This window comes from Lissotriton vulgaris, chromosome 4_1 (assembly GCF_964263255.1).
Source record: "Lissotriton vulgaris chromosome 4_1, aLisVul1.2, whole genome shotgun sequence".
Lineage (NCBI taxonomy): Eukaryota > Metazoa > Chordata > Amphibia > Caudata > Salamandridae > Lissotriton > Lissotriton vulgaris.
Window position 1 is genome coordinate 1,560,064,640 of NC_141691.1, and position 26,168 is coordinate 1,560,090,807.

Here is a 26,168-nt window from a genome sequence, read left to right on the forward strand (position 1 = left end):
CAGGGGGCCCGCGTCACTGTGAAAGGCCACAGTTTTACAATTTGGCCACCTATTCCTACAGGGCCCCCTGCCCCACGCGATCACATTACATCTTGACCTTGCTGGTCAGGGCGTGGTGACATTCCTGGGGGTGTAGGGGTGCGGGGAAGGTACATACAGAATCGCGGACAGCACAGCAGCTGGGCCAGCAATTATGTTGGCTCACAGTGTCAGGGGCAGTGCCTCTGTTAAGTACCGGTCATTCTAGACGCCCTTTGTGCATTTTGTATCCAGGCGACAGAAGACCCCTTTGTTTCCAGGACCACCCAAACACAGGTAAGGGGAGGTGGTTGCGGGGAGGAGGGAGCAGCCAGATCAACTGGCTTTGGTTACCCTTTGTCTGTAGAACTGCCTTGTTTTGGGAAGTGCCTCCTCACTGTTTCAAGGCCGTGGGGAGGGGGCCTCTTTCCCTGGGCCTCGAAGCACTGGATCAAGCCCCAAGGTCCAGGTGTGGGGGGCCCCTGCCCTGGGAATTGTAGCCTTTATGTAATGCCAGGGTGAAATTAAGAAGGGCGATATTTGGCTGGTTCCCAAGGCTCTGAGGCTTGATGTGGGCCATTTTCTTTTCCTTCTCATTTTGACTTGCTCTGCTGCTGTGAACTGAAGGGGCCTCAGCAATCCCTTTCACGGCCCACTGGCAAATAAAGAATGAGTTTTTTGATTTTCCTTGGACAAAAGAACTGAATGGATTTTTTGCACTGATTTAATTTTGAATGTTGAATCTTGGTGCTTCGTGTAAAACAAGCATTTACAATGCAATAGGTCTCGCACTTACACGAGTTTGAGCTCTTGACATTGTAAATGACAATGCCTTTTATTTATGTTTTGGCTTTTAAAACATAAATAAAACGCATTGTCATTTACAATACTAATAGCTTAAATTTTCATAAATACGAGATCTAATACACTGCAAATGCTTGTTTTTTGCGCCATTTGACCGCCGATTAGTTATTATGGCAGGTCTGAATGAAGTAACAGAAAACCATCAGAGGCACCCAAATGCTGGCTGGGGGGGTGCTGTGAGAAGCTATGTTTTCCGATTTTGCGATTTTGGAAAGGCAAAAAGTTTCAATGTGCTCTATTGTCCCTCTAATCTGTGAATGTCAAGCAATAGCTTTTATGATTAGTAACAAAAATGGTGACCTTAATGGGCGTTATATGATATTCATGGATCCACCAATGTGTAAGAGAAAGTCACATGCACCATGGAGTTAGGTACCTTGTCAGCCGTTTAAAATTGTTTAGATACCAATTGGTACATCCAAATAATTAGCAATTAGCTGAGCAAGGCAATTATTATATTTTATCATAATCAAGGCTCACATGTAACAAGAAAGTGTGGAAACTAAGCTGCAGCGGGAAGTCGTTCCAGTAAGCAGCAACACTGAATGGCCATAGTTGAAGCGTGACTGGTCATTTATGTTACAGGAAGTAGAATGAAGACAGGGAATTGTGTATGTAGAAATTTAGAGCACCAAGTTGGAAGGGGTAAAAGCGGGAAGCATTATCACATACTCAGTACATGGGATGTCGGCAATAAAGAGCCACATGATTGAGATATTCTAAGAAGTGGTGCAATTGCACTCCTAGCAGGAGATTGGCACAGAATGAGAAGAAAATTCTACTTACATCTTTAGTAGAAGCAAAAGCATTTGCATTACAACAAAGACTTCAAGGTTCACTGAAGCTGCAGTGTTTGTGCTTGCAAGGAAGATACGTGCAAAAACAACAATTGATGGACAGAATGCAGAACATGGTCATACATTCACCCCAGTGCAGTGATCTGGGACTAAATCTATTGTTTTTTGCTCACCATGCCATTCCAGTTTGAACCCAGCCATATACAAATCAGTACTGACCCTGTGCCCAATGGGAACAGTCCAGCCCGAACTGCCAGGCCAGGTCCTCCCTGGACTTAAAACAAGCCTCCTAGGACCGGTATCGGGGTTTCACCCCTAATGAGGCAGGATAGCTTGACTCCAGTGCATTGTGAGCACGGGACCATTGTCTGGGCATACCCATCCCACTCAGGGTGGCATAAAAAAAGCAACAAATAATGTACAGAATGCAGAACAATGTTATACATTCACCCCAGTACAGAGATCCGGGCCTAAATCCATTGGTTTTTTGCTCACCATGCCATTCCAGTTTGAACCCAGCCATATGCAAATCAATCTTGACCCGGTGCCCAATGGGAACAGTCCAGCCCGGATTGCCAGGCATGGGTGCTGGGCTCACAGTGCTACTGGATTCAAGCTATCCTGGCTGGTGATGGGTGAAACCCCGAAACCAGTCCTCGAATGCTTATTTCCGGTCCAGGGAGGACCTGGCTTGGCAGTTTGAGCTGAACTGTTCATATGAGGCACAGGGTCAGGACTGATTTGCATATGGCCAGGTCTAAACTGGGGTGGCATGGTGAGCAAAAGAATGATGGATTTAACCCAGATCTCTTAACTGGGGGGAATGTTTTGATTTGTTCTGTATTACGTCCATCAAATGTATGTCTTTTTCTTTCTCACCCTAAGTGCACTGGGTATGCCCAGCCGTGGGTCCCGGGCTCGCTGTGCCCCTGGCTTCAAGCTATCCTGGCTGATGAGGGGTGAAACCCTGAAACCAGTCCTAGGATGCTTGTTTCCGGTCCAGGGAAGACCTGGTTTGGCAGTTTTGGCTGAACTGTTCCCATGAGGCACGGTCAAGACTGATTTGCAGATGGCCAGGTCTAAACTGGGGTGGTATGGTGAGCAAAAGAATGTTGGATTTAACCCAGATCTCTTAACTGGGGTGAATGTTTTGATTTGTTCTGCATTAAGTCCTTCAATTAGGTGTCTTTTGCAAGAAAGATACAGCATACATGGCCAAAGGTATACAAACATAGATTAATGTATTTATTGCAAAGTGGGATAACAAAAAGTTTGAATGTTTTAATCTTGAGCAGGACCCAGTCTGTCTCATCCTACCAAAGAGGGTAAGAAGAACACCAATTATTCATACACATGTTCAATAATAGCATATCATTATTTTATAGCTGTTTAACTGGCAAACAAAGTGAGTCTTGCTGAGTTATAATAAGCACTCGGCCACAGAAAGACAAACTATTCCGGTCTGGAAAAGTAGGTCAAAAAGGACCAATCTCACCTTTAATACACCTGAGCCCTTTTATGACTTTTAAAGAAGTCAGGGGCAGCAAAATAGGGGCGCACTAGGACACCTTGCAAAATAAGAGTATGTATCAATAATTGAATTAAATATTGAGAAGCACCTTTTATCCTCCGCTTTGTCCTTAAGAGCAAAATGCAATAAAGAAAAGAAAAGCATAGAAAGGAGAGATTTTTTTCTAATTAGGGAGTGCCAGAACATGTGTTGTATAATATGAATACTCAAATTCCTCTTTCGCTGAAGGTGCTGATTTGTGACTTATGGTGGATAAAATACTGGGGGAGTATGGGGCACTCCGTGATCTCTCTGCTCCTTTCAGCATTAGCCATTACATAAACCCCCTGAATAACTCCATCTCAGCTCAAAAACAGTGAGGATAGTGATAGGTCTTGTCTCAGTTTGCTACAGAAGAAGTCAAACCTGGAAAAGAGGGCCTACAGTAAAAGTACAGTGCTCCTGAGTAATGTAAAATAGGAATGAGTCTGACTGTAATAGGTGTTTGTTATTACATTAGTCGCAGGGATTATACTTAGTTGCACTCCTCGTCAAGTATGTGAATTGTAGTAGAGATGTAGGCACAATGACGGCAATATGGAGATGTGGTGTAACAATGTAATAGTCAAAACAAACTGAAACACTCTGTGTTTTGTATGGTGGGCTCCTCAAGAATTGAAGGCCCACTAAAATATCAAACAAAGGTTGCAGCACACTTCAATTTAGTTTCAAAGTGATTATAAGATTTGTCATAAGCGGAGGTTCACTCCAAAATTCTCGATTTTTTCTTCAAATGTGGGCGCAGCTGTTAAAGGTGGTTACATACATCAATCAGGGCAGTCCCTCAATGTATGCAAAGTCCACGTTCAAACCAAAGTGGATCTTAGTGCCAATTACTTAATTTAGCGTGAAGTTGAAAGGTTGAGTGGACCTGCTGGGATTCGAACCTGTGACTAAGAGGTAATTTCTAGCAAGCCACCAGACAAGATAGTTAATCTACAAAAATGTGTGAAGAACTTTTAAAATAGAACATGGGGGTGCGCTGCCACCTACAAAAAGGACAGCAGATTCGACCACTGACCTCCAGATGCGTACAGGACATGATATGAAGATGACAATGTCTTTTTTCCCTTTCCTACCCCTACCCCAATTTTCCTCAAGTTGTACAACCCCATAAAGTTGGAAATATAAACAACAATAGTGCTGTCTTTTTGGGGAGTATGAGCATTGTCATCAGAATCCTGCCACCCTGCCTGTGCCACTTCCTACAGTTCTAACACCAAATTAAAAACAATGATTTGAAAAGTCCTTGAATCTGAAGCATACCTTCACTTTAAACACACCCAGATACTTGGCCTTCCCTAAATGAATCAATACCAGGGAGCCACTCAACAAGAATAATCTAGAACGTTGGATTTACTCTATGTTTCACTGGAATTGTATTTGTATGTGTTCATTCTCTCCTCATTGTTTGATTGCAATCTTTCCTTTTAAGAAATTATATATTTGCTCACCTGTTTTCTATCCCCTCATCTTTTTGGCCATGTTACTGATATCCACGTTAGGTTGCTTCAGTGATGCCAAATAAGATCAATAGTCCTGCGAAGTCACTTTCTGTGATGTCACTTCTTGTGATGCAATTAGAGGGGCCTCACATTTCCCTTTCGCCCAGGGCCTCAGAAGTCCAAGGACCAGCCCAGGTCTCACCTTCAGAATGAATCTCTCGTCAGCCGTAGGTCAAGCAATTTCACACCAGCGCGGTGGGATTCGCTCACTTATGATAGCTAGAGCAGCTCAATGGGGCTATCGTAAGGCTTTGCTGTCATCACTGATGCCTTAGTTTGATTGACCTATCTGTGGATGTGACACTTTGGAGCACTGCGATGTTCGAAAAATATTGGAGACAAATTTCAAACTAATACTTGATTAGCTCATACCAACTGTGCTTTAGTGTATATGAGTGAAATATGCAACATTTACGTTATGATCCTAATAAACCTGACACAATATACTTTTATAAAATCTCATATTTTTAAAGGCACATGACGTATAGAATATTGATAGTGTGCATTTTTCGGCCGCATGAAATGTGACATAATAAATCCTGTAATTTATACACCGCTTATATGCCAATTTACAGGGGGCACCTCCCAGTGGCCTATAAGCCATTATTTTCAACAATGCCCAGAACACGAACTTAGAGTTTCAAAGTGCGCACTTAAAAGTTATGTACAAATTGGAACGTGGTTACACATACAATCAAATGTATTGCAATGTACAGAGTTGAGTCGTGACATATTAAGTTATGTAATTCTTGTACCTGATTAGGGCAAAAAACAGCTTGTATATCAATTTGTAGATTGCACCTCACAGTGGCCTACAAGCAAAGATTACAAAACAATGCCAAAATCGCGAACTTAATAATTTAAGAAATGTGAGCGTTATGTACATATTTGGAACGTGGTTATACATATAATTAAATACAATTCCGTGCACAGAGTTGACTAAAAATGCATTACGTCCCGCTGTCACACAGATAAAGGCATGTTTAAATACAATGTTATGAATCAGCAATATACCTGAATTCTTATTGCGTATTACCACCTGCAAGTACGGAATAACAGTCTTTTGATATCATTTTTCACATGTCATACACAGCATAGGTGGGAGTTCAATAACAGGGATACTAACATTCAGAGTGGGGTAACAGTGGAACTCTAAGTCAGCTACAACCTGACCATCTGTTGATATGTCTCTTCCTGTTCGTTAAGTCCCTGATTTACAGAGTCCAGAGAATGGATCCACCGGCACTCCTTAAAGTTAAGGGCCAAATGTATATCACCGCCTCTAGGGTGTAGACAGATTTTTTCCAACACCCACCACTGTAGGTTATCTACTGTTTGACCAGAGGCAGAGTAGTGGTCCACAAGAGGTGCGCCTTGAACTTTGCACCAGATCCTTCTACAGTGTTGCAGTATTCTGGTTTAGATTTTTTGTGTAGTCCGGCCCACACATCATCTCACAGGAGCATTTTATAGCGTAGATTACGTTACAGGTATTGCAGTTGGTGTGATGGGTCAGGGAATATGTTTGGCCATGATGGATAAGTGATGAGCCAACCAAAGTAAGATTGTAGACTTTCCAATTATGGCATTTAAAATGTCCCACTAACAGTGGCAAATTCAGTTGTTGAATATCAGGAGTTTTGGGTGTTTCCAGATTTGAGCTCACCACATAGTCTTTACTGTTTTTTTAACAATAATATAAACCTATCACAGCAATTATAATACCCTAGCCAGCACAAAGCACTTCCTTTTTTGCTCCCGGTCGGTGGACATGATGGGGAACGCTGAGGTAGCTGCCGGGCTCTTACCTCCATTATGTTGTCTCCTGGCTTCTTCTCCTTCTGCTGAGCTCTGGGTGTGCCTTGAGACCTTCGTGGGAGTGACTGGAGTCGGGACGCGCTTGGAGGCCTCCTGGACTCTGTTAATTGCTAGCAGGTGTCTGGCTTGCTGGGCGTGGTAGGGCCCTGGTCACCTTATCTTTGTATTTTCAAGCTGAATACTGTGGAGACTGATGTACAGATAGCGTGTTGCCGACACAACTTTGTCAGCGTTATGCCTACGGCCGGAAGTAGGCGTCCTTGCCCCATCCTGCAGTTGATACTTTGAGGTTGAACGGCAGAGGAGGGGCAGTGTGGGAACCAATCTGCTCCTGTTTGAATCTCGGGGCAGGCTGGCTTTGACTTGGCTTTTTACGTTTGAACCCGGGCCTTCTGGCACAGCCTCCTGGTGATTGAGGAGGCTGCTCTGCTGGTTTCTGTCTGGGACCACCTCCGTGTGCGGAGCGACTGGAGCCCCTCCCCGTATGGTGCAGCCTATGGCAGTCTGCTATGCCGGCTCTTCCTTGCAGACTTGGGCTGCAGTGTCATGTTCGATTACCACGCCTCTGCATGCCTTCATGCTGCGCGGCGCAGACAGCGAGCTATGTATTTCCCTGTCAGTTTGCGCGCTGGGGATGGTTGAATGCAGAATTTTCTGCTTTCTGCAGGAAGATTTATTTAAGTGCTTTACTTTGTAGTTGTGCTGTCATTTGCCCATGGTTCAGTATGGGGGAAGCATAATCATAAGAGCAGACATTGCTTTCCTCTTTCTTCGCCCTCTTCCTCAGAGGCAGGGTGAATGCGGCCCCTCTTTTGATGAAGTGTAAAGGGGGTGGTGACGACAGGCTGAAAAAGCTGATTTTAGAGACTTTATCTGCTAAGAACTCTACTAAAAGGGTGGCTGGTGTTCGCGCTAGAAAGGGGCATGACCTTTACTCAAATATTTCCAGCTTGGAGTCTTCTGACGGTTCATCCTTGGGTTCTGTGGACCTTAAGGGAAAAGTGAGATCTAAAATTATGCTGCTGGACATCTTTCCCATGTGAGAGATAACATGGGTTACCGTGATGAAGTAGTTAGCACGTCCAGGGACATGGTTTTGCCCCACTTTCAGAAGTAGTCTACAAAGACCTTGCCCATTCATCCTTTCGTGATGGAAGTTCTTTTTAAGGAGTTGAAGGATCCCGACCGCATTATGATGCATCGGTTCAGGTCTAAGCTGTACCCCTTGAGGGATATGGAGGATACTATTCCGGAGTCAGTTCATGTTGACTCACTGTGGCCAGTCTGGTGGGGTGTCCGTCCGTGGATGAAGTTAATGTCCTAAAGGATGGTAGGATAAAAAGATTGACTCTTTGAAGACTTATGCAGGGTCCCATCTTGCCATCTGTTCTGGGGTGTATGATGCATATGTTGCGGAGTCGTTATTATCCGACTTCAAGTCCTTGTTCTCCACTATGCAGAATGGTGGGTATTGCCCTGAATTGTTGGAATCTATGGAAAGTCAGGCTGAGTTCCTACTCTGACATTGCGTTTGACTGTTTGTGCTTGTGCTCTGTCCTGTGGGGTGTCCATTGCTGCCAGACAATTTACTTCTGAAGGGTTGGAACACAGATGCTGCTCAACGGTCCATGGCTTTGTAATTGCCATTTACTGGTCCTCTTCTTTTTGGTAAAGACCTTGAGGAGAAGTTGCACAAGGTTTTCAAGAAACTAAAGCATTCCTTTTCTTTTTGGCATCAGCAGCAGCATAAGGAGGCATTCTTTACTTCGGCTAAACCTTTACGTCAGCCTTCTCGTCAGCAGAGAAATTCCCCCAGGAACCAGAAGGGCCCTGGGAAGGGTTTCCATGGAAGGTTTTAGAGGAAGCCTCCTTGTGATGCAGGTCCTGAGTGTCAGCATTCCTGACTATGCCACATTCCAGGGTGGTGCTGCAGGAGTTCTGCCAGAGGTTGATGGGAGACTGCACCATTTCCTTGCAGCGTGTCATCTCATGACGACGAACTAGTGGGTACTGGATGGCCTGGACCAGGGTTACCAGATAAAGTTCCTGTCCCCCACCCCCGCATCAAACAGGGTGCGGATTCTGATTCCGAAGGAGGTGTACCTGCAGCGGGCCCTGTTGTAGAGTGTTCAGCTGTTTTGGAAGAAGGCGATAATTCCGGTTCCTTGGCTGGAGTGGGGTCAGGGCAATTATTCGATCATCTTTCAGGTGCCGAAGGTCACTGGGCTTACCCATCGTGATCAACCTCCGACCCTTGAACAATTTTGTCTGGAAGACACCCTTCAAAATTGAGACCCTGCAGCGTGTGAGCCTGTTGATTGAGGCCAACTGGGTGATGTCTACCTTGGATCCTCAGGATGCACATCTGCATGTGGCTGTGGTTTTGGGGTTCCAGAGGTTTCTGAGGTTTTGCCTGTGGGGGGTCGTCATTGGCAGTTTACTGTTTTCCCTTTCAGCCTGCGTTCCTCAACTAGAGTCTTTACCAAGGTGGTGGCTACCTGTGTGGCTCACCTTCACTTCCTGTGGGTGTCTGTGTTTCACTACCTGAATGACTGGCTTCTGCAGTCCACCTGTGCCCTGGTGATGTCTCAGCATTTGTATTTGACAATTCGGTGTTCCTGTCCTCCAACAGGATCCTTCATCTACTGTTTTTATTGTGGGCTCTGTTGTCTCAGACTTTGGTTTCCTTGCTTAGTTGGATGGAGGTGCAGGGGCACATGGCGGCCTCTGTGTTAACTGTTTCTAGGGCCAGGTTCCATCTTCGCCCCTTGATGTGGCATCTTTTCCGCTTTGTTCATTTCCCTACTCAGGACTTCTCCTTGGAAGTTCCGATATGTCCGGATGTGGTGAGCAGCCTGCAGTGGTGGATGGGCACTTCCAATCTCTCCTGCGGCATGTGGTTGTATTCATTTCCACCAGTGGATGACAGATGCCAGTGCGTTGGGTTGGGTTGCGACTCTAGGTCAGTGGACCGTGCAGGCTCTTTGGCAGGGGTCGGAATCCTGCCGGTCTTCCAACTGGAAGTAACTGTCTGCTGTGGATCGGGCCAATCGGTACTTCCAGGGTCCTCTGTTGGGTTGCAATGTTCTGGTGAGGTCCGACAACACTGACTGTGGCTTACATGAATCATCAGGGCAGTACTCGCAGTCAGTCTTTGAATCTTGTGGCCTTTGCTATTGCAGGTTAGGTGGTGCTTCATCTCCGGGCCATTTCGGCTCAGTATATCCTGAGCTCGAACAACGTGGTGGCGGATGCCCTGAGTCGCAGGTTTTATCCTGACTGACGTTGTGCCTATTTCCCAGAGTGTTCCTTTGATTTACCTGGAGGTTTGGGAGTCCCAAGATGGACGTGCTTGCTTCCAGGGCCAATGCTTCCCTGACCATCTTTTGTTCCCGGATTCGGGAGTGGGGTTGTGGGGTGTGGAGGCCTTGTCACTCATGTGGCCTCCTTGGTTGCTGTATGCCTTTTCTCCCTTTCCCCGCATTAGTGCATTCCTGATGGAAGTCCAGAGGTGCTGCCTCACTGGCCACGGAGGTCTTGGTTCCCGCTCTTGTGCAGTCTGGCGGTGGGTCCTTCTTGGATCTTGCCACGGTGCCCGTCTCCTCTGAAGTCTTTCACTCCTCACCAGCTGGTCCCCCTCACCTAAGCAGTCTGGAGGTTGAACGTTAGTCGCTAAGTGGCTGGGGCTTGCCTGACCACATTATTTCTGTGATACAGGCCCCACGCAGGAGGCCAACTTTGTCTTCTTATTCTAAGCATTGCTCTTCTTTCAACATCTGGTGTTCTGGTTAAGGTCAGTCCTCTCCTTGTTCTATCGCTGAGATTCTGCAGTTCTTTTTGGCGGATTCCATAAGGGTTTTTGCCCCGTCTACCCTGAAGGACCAGTGGGCGGCTGTCTGGGCTTTCCGGGATCCGGATTCTTTGTTCTCTTTGGGCGGGCTGTTGGTGCCCCGGTTGTTCCGGAGCTTTTCTCTCCCCTCAACTGCTGTCCATTCTTCAGTGCCTGCCTGGGATCTCTATCTGAGCATGCGTGCTCTGCAGTCCTCTCCTTTGATCCTTTGTGGTCTGTTTATGTTAAGTTCCTCTCTTGGTTCTCCTGGTGGTCATCACCTTGGCTTGGAGAGGTTGGGGGAACTTTCTACTTTGCGCTGTTGTCCCCCTTTTTGAGGTTTGTAGAGGATGCATTTGAATCCTTGTTTTCTTCCTAAAATATGTTCTAAGTTTCATACGTCTCAGGAGTGGATGTTGCCTTCTTTCTACCATGCCCCTTCTTCTCCAGAAGATCACTTGTTGCACGGTATTGATGTGAAGTGTGCTTTGACCATGTATGTGGACAGGTCAGCTGCTTTTCCTGCATCTGACAGTCAGTTTGTGACTTTTGGGCTGGCTGACCATGGGAAGGCTGCCTCTCGGCTTACCCTGGGTCGTTGGATCAAGTCCGCTATATCCTTGGCTTATCAGGGCTCTTGTTTGCTGTGTCCTTCGGGTGTGCAGGCCGGGCCATGAGGGGTGTCTCGGCTTCATGGGCTGCCTTTCATGGGGTGACTTGGATGAGATCGTGCAGGGCCTTGGGCTTTTGAGTCTACGGTTATTAAGCATTTCAGGTTGAATTGCGCTGTGAATGACCATTTTAAAATGTGTGTGTGGTGTTTTGCGTGCTGTGGAGCATGATGCTCCTCGTTGATTCTTTCATGTCATTAAAAGTTTCACTGTGGTGCGCAACTCTCCTGTGTGCTGTCTGGTTTGTTTTCTGCCAGTGCTCCAAAGGCCTTCACTTTGTGGTGGTTGCTTTGGTAGGCCTCATGTGTCATGACTGGATCGAAGACGAGGGTATATAGGTATTGTCCTAATTACTTACCGCTAATCCTCATTAATCTTAGTCCTACTCGTCCTCCACCCAGTCATATTTCCTACCCATCCTACCTGTTTCAGGCCTTTCTTGTGCTTGGTATGTCAAGAAGTGGTTTGTGCTGGCTATGGCATTATAGTCCCTGGCAGGAGGGTGGGTGGAGCCATCAAGCATTTCCTGTTTTGTTTCCTGTTTGTGGAATATACCTCATGTGTCATGACTGGGTCAAGGACGAGTAGGACTAAGAGTAATGAGGATTACCGGTAAGTAATCAGGACATTACGGTGTGGAGTCAACAGTTAAATAAATGTGGAAATATAGTATTTGCACCTAGTTTATTTTCACTGGCACAAATATTGCTACCTACACACAAATATAACAGAAAAATGCAATAAAACCAGAAATGTTAATTATATTCAATGACTACAGTAATTTACCCCCCTATGAAATATAGAAAATAGAAAAATTATGTAATTAAAAAAACGTTTTCTCTATAAGTAAATGATTTTTTCATGCGCCTTACCGCAAGCACTGAGGCAATCCTCTTGGCAAGCATTGGAGTAATCTGAAAGGCATGCACCAGCCGCCACCCTTGAAGATCGAAGATGGCCTTGATCCCATTGCACTGGGTCTCTAGCTCTGGCACTAGAAGCTCTGAGGTTATTAGGCTTACGCGGAATACTTCATACGCTGTAAACAACTTCGGGTCCCACTGAGCTGTGCAAAGAAACATGAAAGACATTTTTTAATGAGTAGCACTGCACCTTTGGGAGCGTGCCGCACATAAAGAGCGAGTGGGAAAGAAGCATGCGGGAGAACATGCTGCGGTTAACGGCAGCACAGACAGCATTTACAGAATCGTTGCTATTTATTTTCATGACATGGCCTTCGCTATCCCTTGCATATGAACATGTCCTTGCGGAAAAAGGGCCTATATATTTAGTCAGATGACAACAATATAGGAACTTGTTTGGCAGAGGTTTAAGGAGCGTGCATCCTCTCTATTAAGCACATAAACGTTTGGCAATGCCAATAGGTCAGAATTTAAAGCAATGGTGCATGGAAATGTGAAGCAATTAAATAAAAACCCATTTAGGTTAATGACTGCCCTCGTCCCAAATGGGATGTCAGTGAAAAACAAGATACATCATTTAATTATGTAAGACCATTTATAGTCATACGTGTGCCCCTGAAAGGTCAAGGTCAGCCAGCTGCATAAATAAATAAAATGATCACAGCAGTGTGGAGACCAGCACTTTCTATTAAGGAAGCACACAACTTCTGCCCAATCAAAACATGTATTCCTGGCTCCCAACATGTGGGTGGAGTCAAAACCTCTTCCCTGGTGATGCTCACCTAATTTTCTGGCGACAGCTCTGCTGTCAAACCAAACCATAAAAGTTACACCATCGACACATGTAAATATTATCAAACGTTTATTTACTATGTGCATTAATCTGTGCATAAGAGTGCATGTACATATGTCAGGATATATGTGAGGATGATTATATTTAGGTATGTATGTGTGGGAGGGTGTACGAGTTTGTGCTTGTGCGAGAGAGACACACACACACCACACACACTTTATTTGACCCTCCCTTGCGCACACACACACACACACACACACACACAAAGTGAATTTTCTTTCTCCAGAATCGTCATTTTCCCGTTGCAACAGCATATTACACATATAGCTACGAGCCAGTCTTTCTAGTAGCTCGTCGATACTTGTGCACCTCACTCAAGTGAAGCAATATGTTGTGGTGCTCATCAGCCTACGACCTAATATATCTGCCCCATAGGAGGTAAATCCTTCACGCTACTACATAAATGCTTTATACCCAGATTGTGGCCCAATGTTATTCTGCGAGCTTGGAAAGAAGGCTTGAATCGTAGTTGATAACCAACCCTCATTCCAATCCGAATTACAAAACGTGCCCCAACACCTTCAACATTTCTTTCCTGCTAGGGCTTAACAGTAAAGTCTTGGAAGATCAGCTAAACGTGAATAAACTTTTTTGTTGACCACTAACTCTTTGAAAGCAACCTGCTGTGAGTATAGCCTACATTTATAATATGCAAAGCCCAGCGCCTGCCACAAACTGATCATAGTAACAACACAAAATTCTAAGGACTGCTACCACCAGCTTTAAGCAACTTGAAATTCTGAAATGAGCATTATCAACCAGCTTCCAAGCCGTATAGTATCCCAGAATAGATTAATTAACGTATCACTTTATGCCTATATACCAATAGGGATTTTGTTAATTGATAAATTAGCTTAAGTATGATGTCTATCAGTTATAGGTTCTTTAACAAATTGAACCAGATGTATCCACAGGATTACTTTGACATTAATCAACAGCTTTTCAGGTAAATATATTCAGTGTATAACAATACAATAAAGAGAAGAAGCACACAGCAAAAAAGGTTCTGTTTGAAATAGATTGTATTGAAATCAATCACAAAGAAAATTCATGGGGACAAAAAATAGAACAAAACTTTCAACTAAAAGTCATGAAAAGCAGTATATCTATGTTAACTGGTCAATTCATAACAATGCATCAGCTCCATAAATAAATGAGGACAACCACAATCATAAATGTATCGTGGTATCCTTCGGTGCAAACAATGCTGAGGAGTGGATGTCTTTGGTCGACGTTTCGGTCTTGTATGTTGTCATCTATAAGACCATCATCAGGACCTTTTCATCAAATAAAACCCCCTATACAAAAATAATTATATACAATTAGTTGATGTATCGACACAAATCAATAACATCGTCAACTCACTATTTACATAAATAACCTGACAATCGTGCTGTGTGCGTCACATCCTATTGATGGGACTCTAGGTCAATGTTTATTGTAACCAATCGAAAGAGCCATCTCTTGGATTGGGATCTTCTCTTATCTGGCCAGCATGGTATGAATCTCTGGCTTATCATCAAGTGAACTCAAATTTAAAAAAAAAAGAATTTGTTCTAAGACAGAGAACAGAGGTTCTACAACAACATTATCTCGTTGGTGTAGAACCTCTTTTCTCTGTCTTATAAAAAAAAAATGTTTTTTAAATTTGAGTTCACTTGATGATAAGCCAGAGATTCATACCATGCTGGCCAGATAAGAGAAGATTCCAATCTAAGAGATAGCTCTTTCTATTGGCTACAATAAAGATTGACCAGGAGTCCCATCAATAGGATGTGACGCACACAGCACGATTTTTAGGTTATTTATGTAAATAGTGAGTTGCCGATGTTATTGATTTGTGTCGATACATCAACTAATTGTATATAATTATTTTTGTATAGGGGGTTTTATTTGATGAAAAGTTAAGTCCTGATGATGGTCTTATAGATGACAACATACAAGACCGAAACGTCGACCAAAGACTTCAACTCCTCAGGATTGTTTGCACCGAAGGATACCACAATACATTTATGATTTTGGTTGTCCTCATTTATTTATGGAGCTGATGCATTGCTATGAATTGACCAGTTAACATAGATATACTGCTTTTCATGACTTTTAGTTGAAAGTTTTGTTCTATTTTTTGTCCCCATGAATTTTCTTTGCGATTGATTTCAATACAATCTATTTCAAACATAACCTTTTTTTGATTTGGGCTTCTTCTCTTTATTGTATTGTTTTACACTGAATATATTTACCTGAAAATCTGTTGATTAATGTCAAAGTAATCCTGTGGATACATCGGGTTTAATTTGTTAAAGAACCTATAACTGATAGACATCATACTTAAGCTAATTTATCAATTAACAAAATCCCTTGTAGCCACCTCTCACTTTAACTATTCATTGCCCAAGCCTACAAGGGTTTATTGGGTTTTCCCACGTCTTTGAGATATATACCAAAAGAGCACTCGGAATTAAGCATTAGGCACAGTCCCTTGTCTTTCTACTTTTCTAAAAATATTTAGCTTATTCACATTACCCTACCAAGACACAGTGAACACTGACCTCGGCAAGCTCACATTTTCAAAGCACATATAGTATTATGTTGATCTCTGCATGGGAAAACGCATTCAGCGAGGAACTTGCCTGAACAGAATAAATGACCTTCCAGGTTTGATGAACTCATGTTTTTATATCTGGTTATCTTAAAGAGAAATGTTGATGTTGGTGCATTGAGATATGAGGTACAGAAGTAGAGATCATCAGCATATAATGCTAGCTTAAATGTGAACAATTCAAAACAAAAGGTCAGACTATCATTTGGTCATGTAGCTTTTAAGATAGACATTCTATATCAAATGAAAAAAACAATTACTCCCATACGTGTCATGGTCGCTTTAGATGCCAGCAGGCAAATGCACTTCTCACTCTGCCAGGTTTGATTCCTCCTACCCTCTCTCTACCTATCCTCATTTGCTTTCTGGCTCTCTTGCTCGACTCTTCCACTCCCAACCTGCTCTGCAGCATGGCAGATATACAAGGCTGGTGACCCATGATGCGCTATCACTGTCAGCTAGTGAGATATCGGAGCACTGTGACATGTCACTTTGACAAGACTCCTTCCTCACTCCCATTCCCTTAGGCCTACTTTTCCTCTATTGTGGACCTTCCTTTTCCCTCCATTTTCTTTCCTCCCTTTTAGGGAAGTGTAAAAAAGTGCTTAGACAACATTTTTTCCTTCCACTTGTACCTTCATCTTTACAAAAAAGGTGTGGGATTCCCCCATAAATGATGCTCGTATATGCACTGCTCAATAGTTTTTAGACCTGGCACCATTGGCGCGAGTCTCCCTTCCATTTTTTGCTGTTGCCTCATGCGTTTTTCTGGTAATAGATGCTTTCGGCACTGTGCCAGTGCTGTCCAGTGCAAGTGCTCCCTACTGTAAAGTGATGTATTGATTAGTTGTTCCCTGATAAGATGTTTGGTTTACTGTCAGACCCTAGTACAGTGCACTAAGTGTGCCCAGGGCGTGTGATCCAAATGCTGCTAGTGGGCTTGCAGCACTCGTTGTGCCACCCACAGAAGCAGCCAGGTAAAATGTATCTAAGGTCTGCCATTACAGAACCGGCGTGCAGTCTTGTACTGTCATGCTGTCTGGGCAAGTGCACCCACTTGCCAGTCCCTAAACCTTCCCTTGTCTTCATATTAGTCACCCCTGTGGTAGGCCCAAGGGCAGGGTGCATTGCAAGTATAAGGTAGGACAAGCCCTGATGTGTGTGGCATGTCTTAATAGTGAATTACAGCCATTTTCGCTTTTCACTATTGCAAGGCTACCTGTTCTCCATGGGCCAGAATGGGCTGTTAGAATTGTTACATTCTATAATCCTAACAGACTCAGAGAACATGGTAGAAATTCGAGTTTAGTATGCCTGGACCCAGAATAATAAAATACATCTTTTAGTAAAGTTAATTTTAATATTCTGTGTTTGCAAATACCACTTTTAGAAAGTAGGTATTTGCTTGCCTAACCATTTGAGCCCGCCTCTGCTAGGTTGTGTATTCCTTGTCTGGGTTTGTGTGTGACAGTACTGGGGAATTCCAGGAGATAGGTTGGGGCAGCCCGGTGGTGAATAGGGAGATCTGCATCCAGATGTGAGGGAGGATTTGCACCTGGGACATGAATAGGGCTAGGCCTTCCCTCTACAATGCTGGCTCCACCCCCTGTGGTGTGTCTGATGTCTCTGCCCTGTACACTGAAAGAAGAGGAGGAAGACTGTCAACAAAGTGCTCCAGGACTGTACTCTCCTTCCACAAAGCTGGCTCCACCTCCTGTGGGGCGTCTGAGGTGCCTGCCCTGTGCTGTGAAAGGGAAGGAGAAATCTGGTAAACAGAGTGCTTCAGAACTGGCTTGAACTGGGCAAAGGCCCCTCTCCCCTCAGAGAACAAAGGATTTCAGGGTATAAGTATTGGGACCCTGATCCCATGAAATTAGATCACTCCTTGAACTGACAAGACGAAACCTCTGCTGAGGAGAAGGAACCTGAAGAAACTGACGAGAGACTATTCCCAAGCTGAAGTGCTGCTTGGGGGATTGGCCTGCAGTGGTTGTCTGACTGCCAAAGAGAGGAGAAAGGACTTTGTGGACTTTACCTTTAATTTTCAACTTGTGCAAAGATCTCCAAGGGCTTGGAAGAGAGCTTGCCCCCAAACCGAAGTCCCAGGACCAGTGGACTTCACCAGCCTTTGTGAATTGCTGCTGTTCCAGTGGCTACAGAGGCAGGGAGCTGTGACCGACTCTCACGACCAGCCTGGTGTCCTGTAGGCACCGCATTGAGCAAGGTCTGCCTTGAACAATGCAAGCTCTGCGCTCACCGACTCTGTCTCGACACCGTCAACGAGCCGTAGCCTGCACCGCGACTGGAAGTTCACCGCAACGTGCAACGCCTGGCTACACCGAATCGAACCGGTCTGACCGACGCAGTCACTTCTGCTGATTTTGAGTCCTGTGACCGCACCGGAGTTGGGCACCGCCTCGCAAGCTTTGCAACGCACCGCCTGAATCACACCGCTGTCTGGACTGATTGACGCCAGCTCCCAAACTCCGGCTTGTTCACCGCACCGTAAAGCTGGAAGCACCGCAATGAACAACGTCCGCCTCGAACAACGCAAGCTCTGAGCTCACCGACTCCATCAACGAGCCGTAGCCTGCACCGCGACTGGAAGGACACCGTGACCTGCAACGCTTTCTTTTTCTACACCGCGACGAACCCTGGAACCGGCTCGCACATCCGTGCCACCCGCCTCAAGGAAAAGGTACTGTGACTGAGTCTGTCGACATTTGAGTGGGCCCGGACCGCCGCGGTCCGCTGGATTTGTTAGACTGTGTTCTTTTCAGCCCTGCTTCAGCCAGACAAGGCTACCGACTCGCACAGAATCTTGAACTTAGCTTTTTAAACCTGAACTCTTGAAATTTGATAGTACTGTGGATTCTTTCTGTCCATTATTGGTCTTGCAGTAACTCTATAAAGTATAACTTATTTTTTATATAAAACCTGTGTGGTGTCCCTTTGTAGTGTTGTCACTGGGTTACTGTATATGGTCACAACTGCTTAACTTACATCGCCTCTGAAATAAGCCTTGACTGCTTGCGCCACGCCGCCTAGAGGGTGAGCAGGGGTTATTTTGAGGGAGTAATTCCCTTGCCCTGACTAGAGGAGAGAGTCCCTGCTTGTCACAAGTACCTACCTGTGCCAACCAGAGACCCCCAATTCTAACAATAGTCCACAATGAAAATAACTACAATAGGGATCAATTCCTTACTCCTAGGCAAAAGTTTATTTTATAACAATAGACAATAGTTGTAGCAGCATATTTTGCTAATTTAAATTTCATTGACTAGGGTATGTGGCCTTCTGGCACAATGTCCTTATCTGACAGCATGATTGAAGTTATGGTTGTTCATGTTATTTGCTGCAATGTGTGTATTCTATCAAAAAGAAGCAGCATTGTATAAACAGCAGGGTCTGCGATTTCTACCCTTGTGCAAGTATAAGGATAATTTAAATTTCACCCCTTAGGGTCAGAGGTCTTATTTGCCTGAGATCATTGGCATAAAGTGCTGTCCCAAATGAGAGGTTCTAGACACGATCTGAACTGGCCAGGAACACTTTTATTTTCAAAAGTTCCAATATCTCCATTTATCACTTTGACAGGAATCCATACTTTCCATTTTTATAGTTGCTTCGGTTGATACTCAAAATAAAATGAGCTCTTCCCTGAAGTCCTCAGCATCTCTAGTCAAAGCTGCACTGTAAGACTCAATGTGGGGGTGCATCTGGCAAGAATGGGCTACTGGGCCTTAACCATGGGGGTTCAGGTCATTTGCCTCTGGTGTCCATCCTACTATAGCTCTACAAAATGGCCCAAAAGTTCAATCCCTGGTGCACTTGAATCTTACAGACCTCTTAGTCCATGATGGGGGCTGGAACCTCTTTGAGAAAGCCCTGCTCCTCTGGGTCTTGCACCCTCACCCACGTTTGGGATGAGATTGAGCCATCAGTCTTCCCTGGCCATTTCAGGGATTGCATCAGGCAATGCCACTGTGGTCAGAGAGGGCTGCTTAGGGGAGAGCTGATCAGAGGCGCAACTAGAGCCAAATTTCGGAGGGGGTGGTGGGGTAAGAAAAAATGTCGGGGGGGGGGGCTAAACCTTTAATCAGTAGGCAGAGTGAAGCTGCAGGGGCTCTTAGAAGGGGTGAAACAACTGCAAGGCCTAATTAACATTCAAATGGTCTTTTAAAGACCTGTGAGACGTTTGGGTGGGGCTCTGTGTGTGCACGGGATCTGTCTCACCCCGGGCTGCCACAAACGACGGGGGGGCTGAAGCCCGGTGAGTTCAATGGGTGTTGCACTCCTGGAGCTGATCCTTCCCTAACAGGTCAGGTGGGTGCTTATTGTAGCCTGTTAGGACTGTTCATGTCCAGGTTGGTGTGGCCTAGCTTGGCCAAACTCGAGAAGAGGTGGAGACCTGGCAGAGGCCTCTCGGGTAGGACCCCGGGGCAACAGTTTCAGGAGTGCTGTGGTCTTGGTTGCACTGGACTCTGGGTCAGGGTGCAACTGGGACAGAAGCAATGATTGGGGCGATGCTGCAGATTCCCAATTCAGGTGCAGCACCTCAGTACACTGCCAATCTTTAGAGCTCGTTTACAGCATGCCACATTCTTCACGATTCCCATGAGGAACTACATAAGAGTCTGTGGATTGCCGACACCAGGGCATATTAGCTGCTCTCCTGCAGTTGTTGTCTTCCACTTCTAGGCACTTTAGGGGAGGTATTCAGATATTGCTGGAAGGAATGGATTTGATGAAGTTCCTCCATATCTGGAAAGCCAGCTATCAAGAAGACACGAGCTATGGTTGCACAGCAGTCCAGACTACTCTGTGGAGCACTCCTTTCGTAAGTCATAAAGAAACTTGGAACTGAAAAAAGTGGGTTTGTGGGTTTCGCTTTTATAGAGACCAAGCAGACAGGTAATCAGAAGAAAGACAAAAGGCTGAGCCACTTTCACATTGAACAGAGAATGCAGTCCCACCCTTCACCTACACCATCTACCAAATGGTAGTGCTACAGGAAGACTAATCAGCAGTTGGACAAAATATTAAGTGAAAAATATAGATAGAAACATCAGAAATTAAATATTGTGGCACACAAACATGGTAGTGAACAAATATTGCTGACAAGAATATTGTTTTTTTGAAGTAATATTGTGTTCAACAATATCGATGTTTTAATTATGTTTTCTCTACTATAGTGGATAAAAATATAATTTTCTAAATATTTTACTGTTGTTGATATATGAATTGTATGCATTACTCTTATTTATATCAATGTTATTTGTTTTTAAAATACAGATTGTAATTTTAAGTGATTTAGAATTTTTTATTTAATTTTTCATAGTGCTTGATAGTATTGTACCAGGTTGGTGGGGTTTGTAGGGAGATAGGGTGGGAAGTAAATTAGGAATTAATTAATACATTCAATTTAATTATACGACTGCTTTTTATTATGTAATTTATGTAATACTGACTTATTTTCATTATATGTTATTTGTGGGCTATTAGGTTTGTAAGGATATAGGGTGGGAAGTTAAGAAATAATTAACAATTATTAAAGGTTAGTTATTTAATTTAACTATGTAAGTTATGGAATAGTTACTTTTTAAGTTGTATTTTAGGTTCGGGCTCCTAGGTTTATTAGGGGTATTGGGTGGGAACTAATGAATTAATAACTCAATAAATATTCAGCATCTGGGCTTGGATGAACTCATGCTCAGCTCTTCATACATAATTATTTGTCCTATGAAATCTGCTCCATACAATTGATTATATACCGAATTGTGCAAGTCATTGCTGTTTTTCACTGTGTTGTGAGAGATGTCATGGGTGCGATATGGCCTAACGGCTAGAGCTGCCGGAGCAGGAACCAGGGAAGCAGGTTTGAATCTGGCCTCGCCTCAAAATCCTTTGATTCCGGGCAAATCACGTATCTCCTACCTTAAAAAATATGTAATGTCTTGATTTCATCGAAAACATCTAGTTGTTATGCAATGTGTTCTAGTGCCCTTCGGTCAGGGTAGCTCTGTATAAAAATCTTCAAAAAACAACCAGAAGATCAGCAGGGATCTGGATACCAACTTGGAAATCTCTTGTACTAATTTCCACGAGATTTGTTTTAACACATTTCTCTGGTGAGTAGGGCACGAATGCCATATTGTGTTGCCAGGCAGAGCAGCGGCTGACTAAAGGTCACCTGATAGGCCGCAGAAAAGACTCCAGTCATATTGAAATCAAGGACCAAAGGGACCGGTATCGCATCTGGGATGCGGAGGGTGGGGTGAGACATCGACATGTCATTGTAAAGATCGGACATAATGGAGCTCAACTATTTCAGCCTCATATCATTTAAAGTTACCTATACTACCTTCATATGCAGATCTGCATCTGATCGTACAGCGATTCAGCTTTCCCGCATAAGTAAAATATAAGAAAGTAGCTCCTCCTACTATCGCCTATTTCCTAATCCCACACATTAATGCAAAAAAAATAGCATAGCTCAACAGTATCACAAATTCAGTTAAATGGCTATTTGCAGATTCCTGAATTGTATGCAAAATGTTTGAGATGTACTTTTCCAGTAAAGCCTGCCTGTGGTCCTTGGTGAGCAGGGCCATAGGAAGGCAGGGACCGTGACACCAGGCCGTGCATTTCAAAAGTAGGCAGGAGGAGGAGGCAGCTACTGCCAAAACACAGCTCTGTAAACCATGAGCACTGGTCTCCAGTGCTCCATCTTAAAGAAAGAAATAGTGCTCACAAGCTCGGAGTAACAATACATGTAACAGGGGCAGTCCCTGAAAATGGGCAGAGCTTTTAAAGCCCATATCCTGAATACAGCATATCTTGCAGAGACAGACCTAAGAAGGGTATGGCAGAAGCAGATGATGACACATTTATTAAGACCGTGGTGAAGCAGCAACCGGAGTCTGGTTAAATTAAGATCAAAATCCAGCAGTTTGTTTTTGGACAGGTGTTTTAGGCAGACTGTTATGCTATCCGTCTATAAAGGATTTAGGTTTGTGTTGTGCTTGACCAATGTCTCTGAAAATTGTGAGGTTATGCTTAGACGATGAAACATGTACTTAATGCAGTTTATGTAATGACCTCGAAGTGCTACGTAGATGATCGAGTCTTTTGTTTGTTAGATGATTAAACTGAACTGTTAAGTAGTGTAGTTCGATTCCTGGAGAGTTTAAAATTAAAAAAGAAACTCAGTAGACATGAAGCAAAGGCTGGGATACAAGAACAACAGGTTATACGTTGAATGGACATCAAAGACACTTATGAAATTGAATAAACTGTATAGGTTGTTTTCCAACAAAAATGATTATGCAGATTTATGTTGTGCGTTTCATGAGAAAAAAAAATGAAAATTGTCATTATGTTTTAAGCGTATACGGTTTCGAATTAACTAAAGATGCGTTACTACACATTTATCCACAACTACTAAAGAAATAGGAATTCTGGGTGTTCCCTTTATTTTATAACAGTGCATTCGAGCTCCTTTCAGTTTTCGCAGGCTGGAGAGTAATTTAGGATTGAATACACCATGTCTGTAAAACAGCTCTCTTCCACAAATCGAGTTAACTGCAACAATGGCTGCCTGCTTTCCTCACTTACCCAGTACTTTTCAATAATACAAGGTTACATTGGCATGCCTCTGACCCAGCCAACAAGTCATTACACCTTGCTAATTTAGTCATACCACCAGCCATTGCCCTGCACAGTGCATGCTGAATAGGGATTGCCTACCTGCAGGAGATGTAGGAATGCTTTCAATAAATTGAAATGCTTGGCAGAACCGGGAAGGAGTCAGTGCACAAAGCAGAAATATACACAGTGGTACAACTAAGTTGGCTAAAAACTAATGTCATTAGGGGAGTTCGCATCAGTCAATGGTTTGCAGTGATTTCTGGTATTCCTTCCATATGACGAGTAGAGTAGCAGTAGGGGGACTGAAGGGTCTTCCAAAATAAAGTTTGACAAATGAAGACGTAAGTGCATACTGAAAGTCTATTGAGGTTCAGCTCTGAAACTCGTGATTTTGCTCATATTTCACAATTTAATGAATGTGCAAATAACCCTATATACAGTGGTGAAGAATATTGATCTGTTTGTTGGAAAATAGATGGTGAATTGATCTCTTCCCTTCAATCAGTCCAGGTCACACCAGATCTTTTGACTGGGTGTGAGTGTTTGATTGATTCCGATGCTCCATCCATCACCACCCCCTTTTGTACCACACCTTTCAATATCTGGATCCACTCTTTCATATGAGGTATCATCCTATGAAGTGTACGCTGCCTTTCTGCGAGGTTCACATCCACATAGAAGGACTTTGCTAACTACAAAGCGCTACACCATTTCAGACTTATTCATAACGAAATAGCCTTCTGCTTTTTTTATTTAATTTTTTAATTTGGGCCTTCTGAATGGTGACTTGAGTGAGCTAAACTGCCAAAACCGTTTGTGTAGGGAAATCATTTTCACGAAATTAGGTTATCTTTATAACTTTTACACTTGGAAAAGAAATGGCAACCCTTAATCTGAATTATTACCAGTTAAAAATGTATTTTGTAGCAAGTGGCAGAAAGACAGCTTGGTGAGTTCAACATTCGCTGCAGCTGTCTATGTCCTGCAAGTCACGAGTTCACATATTGGCAAGGTCAGCTCCGATTCCTTCCTTTTCAGAATAGTAAATTGAGTATGTTAAATCTGGTTATGTACAGCCAGCGCTTTAAAGGTAAATATAGCATAAAAGGTATTTGTAAAGCCCATGTTCACGCCGAAGGGCATCTTGGAGCTGAATAACAGATGTTTATTGCTACCCAATTGAATGGTGCTAATTTTATCGACCTGAGAAGGATGAAAGGCTGAGTGGACCAGCCGGGATTTGAACCGGAGATCCTGAGGTCTGCAAGCCGCATTTTCCACCCTCCCCACCACGACTAGAGGGCTAGGGGACTCTGTTCCAAGAGCTGGATACCTGGGATCCGTAGTAAAGAAACCAGTGGGGCCCCTGAGTGACAGGCACAGCAGGCATCAAGTGTCAGGCGTCGGGTTCAAGCCTGCTCAGCACCAGCCCTTGCCTCGCATACACGGTCCATACACGAGCCTACTCCGGCACCAGCAGATGGACCGCCTTCAGTCTGCCAACGAGATTCCAAAGTAACCAGTAGCAAACCAGCAGCAATCGAGCAGGTATGGCTCAGAGCTGTGGAGGTTCTTGGGGCCGGGGGGTGGGTAAGAAGCGACCAGTGGTAGGCTGGGGCAGCTTGCTCCCTCGCGGTGACCCCACCCTACATTCTGACAAGGAAGCTAGCTACCAAAACCAAGCAAGTCACCCCACCAGTCACCCGTAACTGATCTTTCTGCCTGGCCCAGCACTCAAACGACGCCCCTCTCCTGCCTCCCCTCAACAACCCTCCCCACAACGGCATTGAGGGTCTGGGGGGCTTCCCTCCGGCAGAGATCAGGACATTGATCGGGACAGGGCAGGGCGGGGTGAGCAGGGTGGTGGTGAGGGTTTACTGAAAGGGAGGCACCCTAGCTGGTCTGGAGCTCTGTCACCCCCCTATCTCGGCCTACCCAGGAACCCCCACCGCACTCAGCCTCCTCACTCAGGACACCTCCGATGCCAGAAAGTGAGAATTAGTGTCCAGAAAATGCCAGTGGCCTTGGCGGCCTTCCGTTTGGCACTGGGGCGGAAGAGCAATCAAAAGGACTACTGCAACCTCAAGTCAAGGTTACAACGCAGCAGAGGCAGCGCAAGGCTCGGCCAAGGAAACCAGGCGAACCACGTGACTTGGACATGAGGTGAGGGAAGACAAGAGGGCCTCTTCCCCCACATCCCAGAGGGGTGAAAGGCAAGAAGAAGGCATAGGAGAACTCAGGCGAGGAAGTACAGCCCCAAACACAGTTAATCTCACTCGACCCAGCCACACAGAACTTACTATCTACGAGACATGAGGCCTAGCATGGGACACGCCGGACCCTTTCCCAGCCAAAAATCTATTTTAAAAAATTCATTTTGAAAGATGCAGCTTCTTCCATCTTCTCCTCCAGCAGTGGGATACAAGGTCTTCAGGAACCCATTAGATCATTGTCCTCACTGCCTGCAGCATGTCAAGCCAGGCAAACAGCACAAGAGAAGCACTTTCCACAAAATCTAACAGCATTGAAACCGGCGGCTCCAGAGGAGTGGACCACCGCCATGGACCAGGATCGGGATGCCAAGACCCCATCTCAGGGGTGAGCCCAGAAGAGCCAAGGAGCAGATGGACCCCAAAGCAAACCCTAGCACAAATGCACTTGCACTTTCAAGACATGTCATCCCCAGAGTACACAGTCGCTCGTCAAGAGATGGACAGTCGCGTAAATCTTCCCAACTAGAGCATCTCCCCCATATCCCTGAAAGGTTCTGCATGGTACCTGTGGTTGGCAACAACAAGAAGCCAGAGGTGGGAGTTTCTGCTCTAGAAAATGCAATTCACACCCTGGCCCCAGGTCCATTGAAGGGCCCCTCTCCATTTTCAAGATCACCAGTTGGAAAAATCACCTCAAGCAGCCGACCCTAAGCACTGCATAGAGGCCGGCCCTAAAGAGAAGCAAGAGGACGATCAAGAAGTCCTCTCCTATCTCGGCACCCAGGAATGGGCTGACATGGTGGCCTCTTACTAGCAGGATTCCCCAAAAAGGCCCCTGCTCAGACCACCCTCAATAAC

General features: G+C 44.7%; 1 protein-coding gene across 1 annotated transcript in view; it reads right to left on the reverse strand.

The window, feature by feature from the left end:
* The window catches only part of TTPA (alpha tocopherol transfer protein), a 133,593-nt gene that overhangs the window by 25,313 nt on the left and 82,112 nt on the right, over window positions 1-26,168 (reverse strand). Inside the window, exon 3 of the mRNA XM_086965800.1 lies at window positions 11,945-12,138. Within this exon, the coding sequence (XP_086821926.1) occupies window positions 11,945-12,138 (194 nt within the window). The remainder of the gene's footprint in view (window positions 1-11,944; window positions 12,139-26,168) is intronic.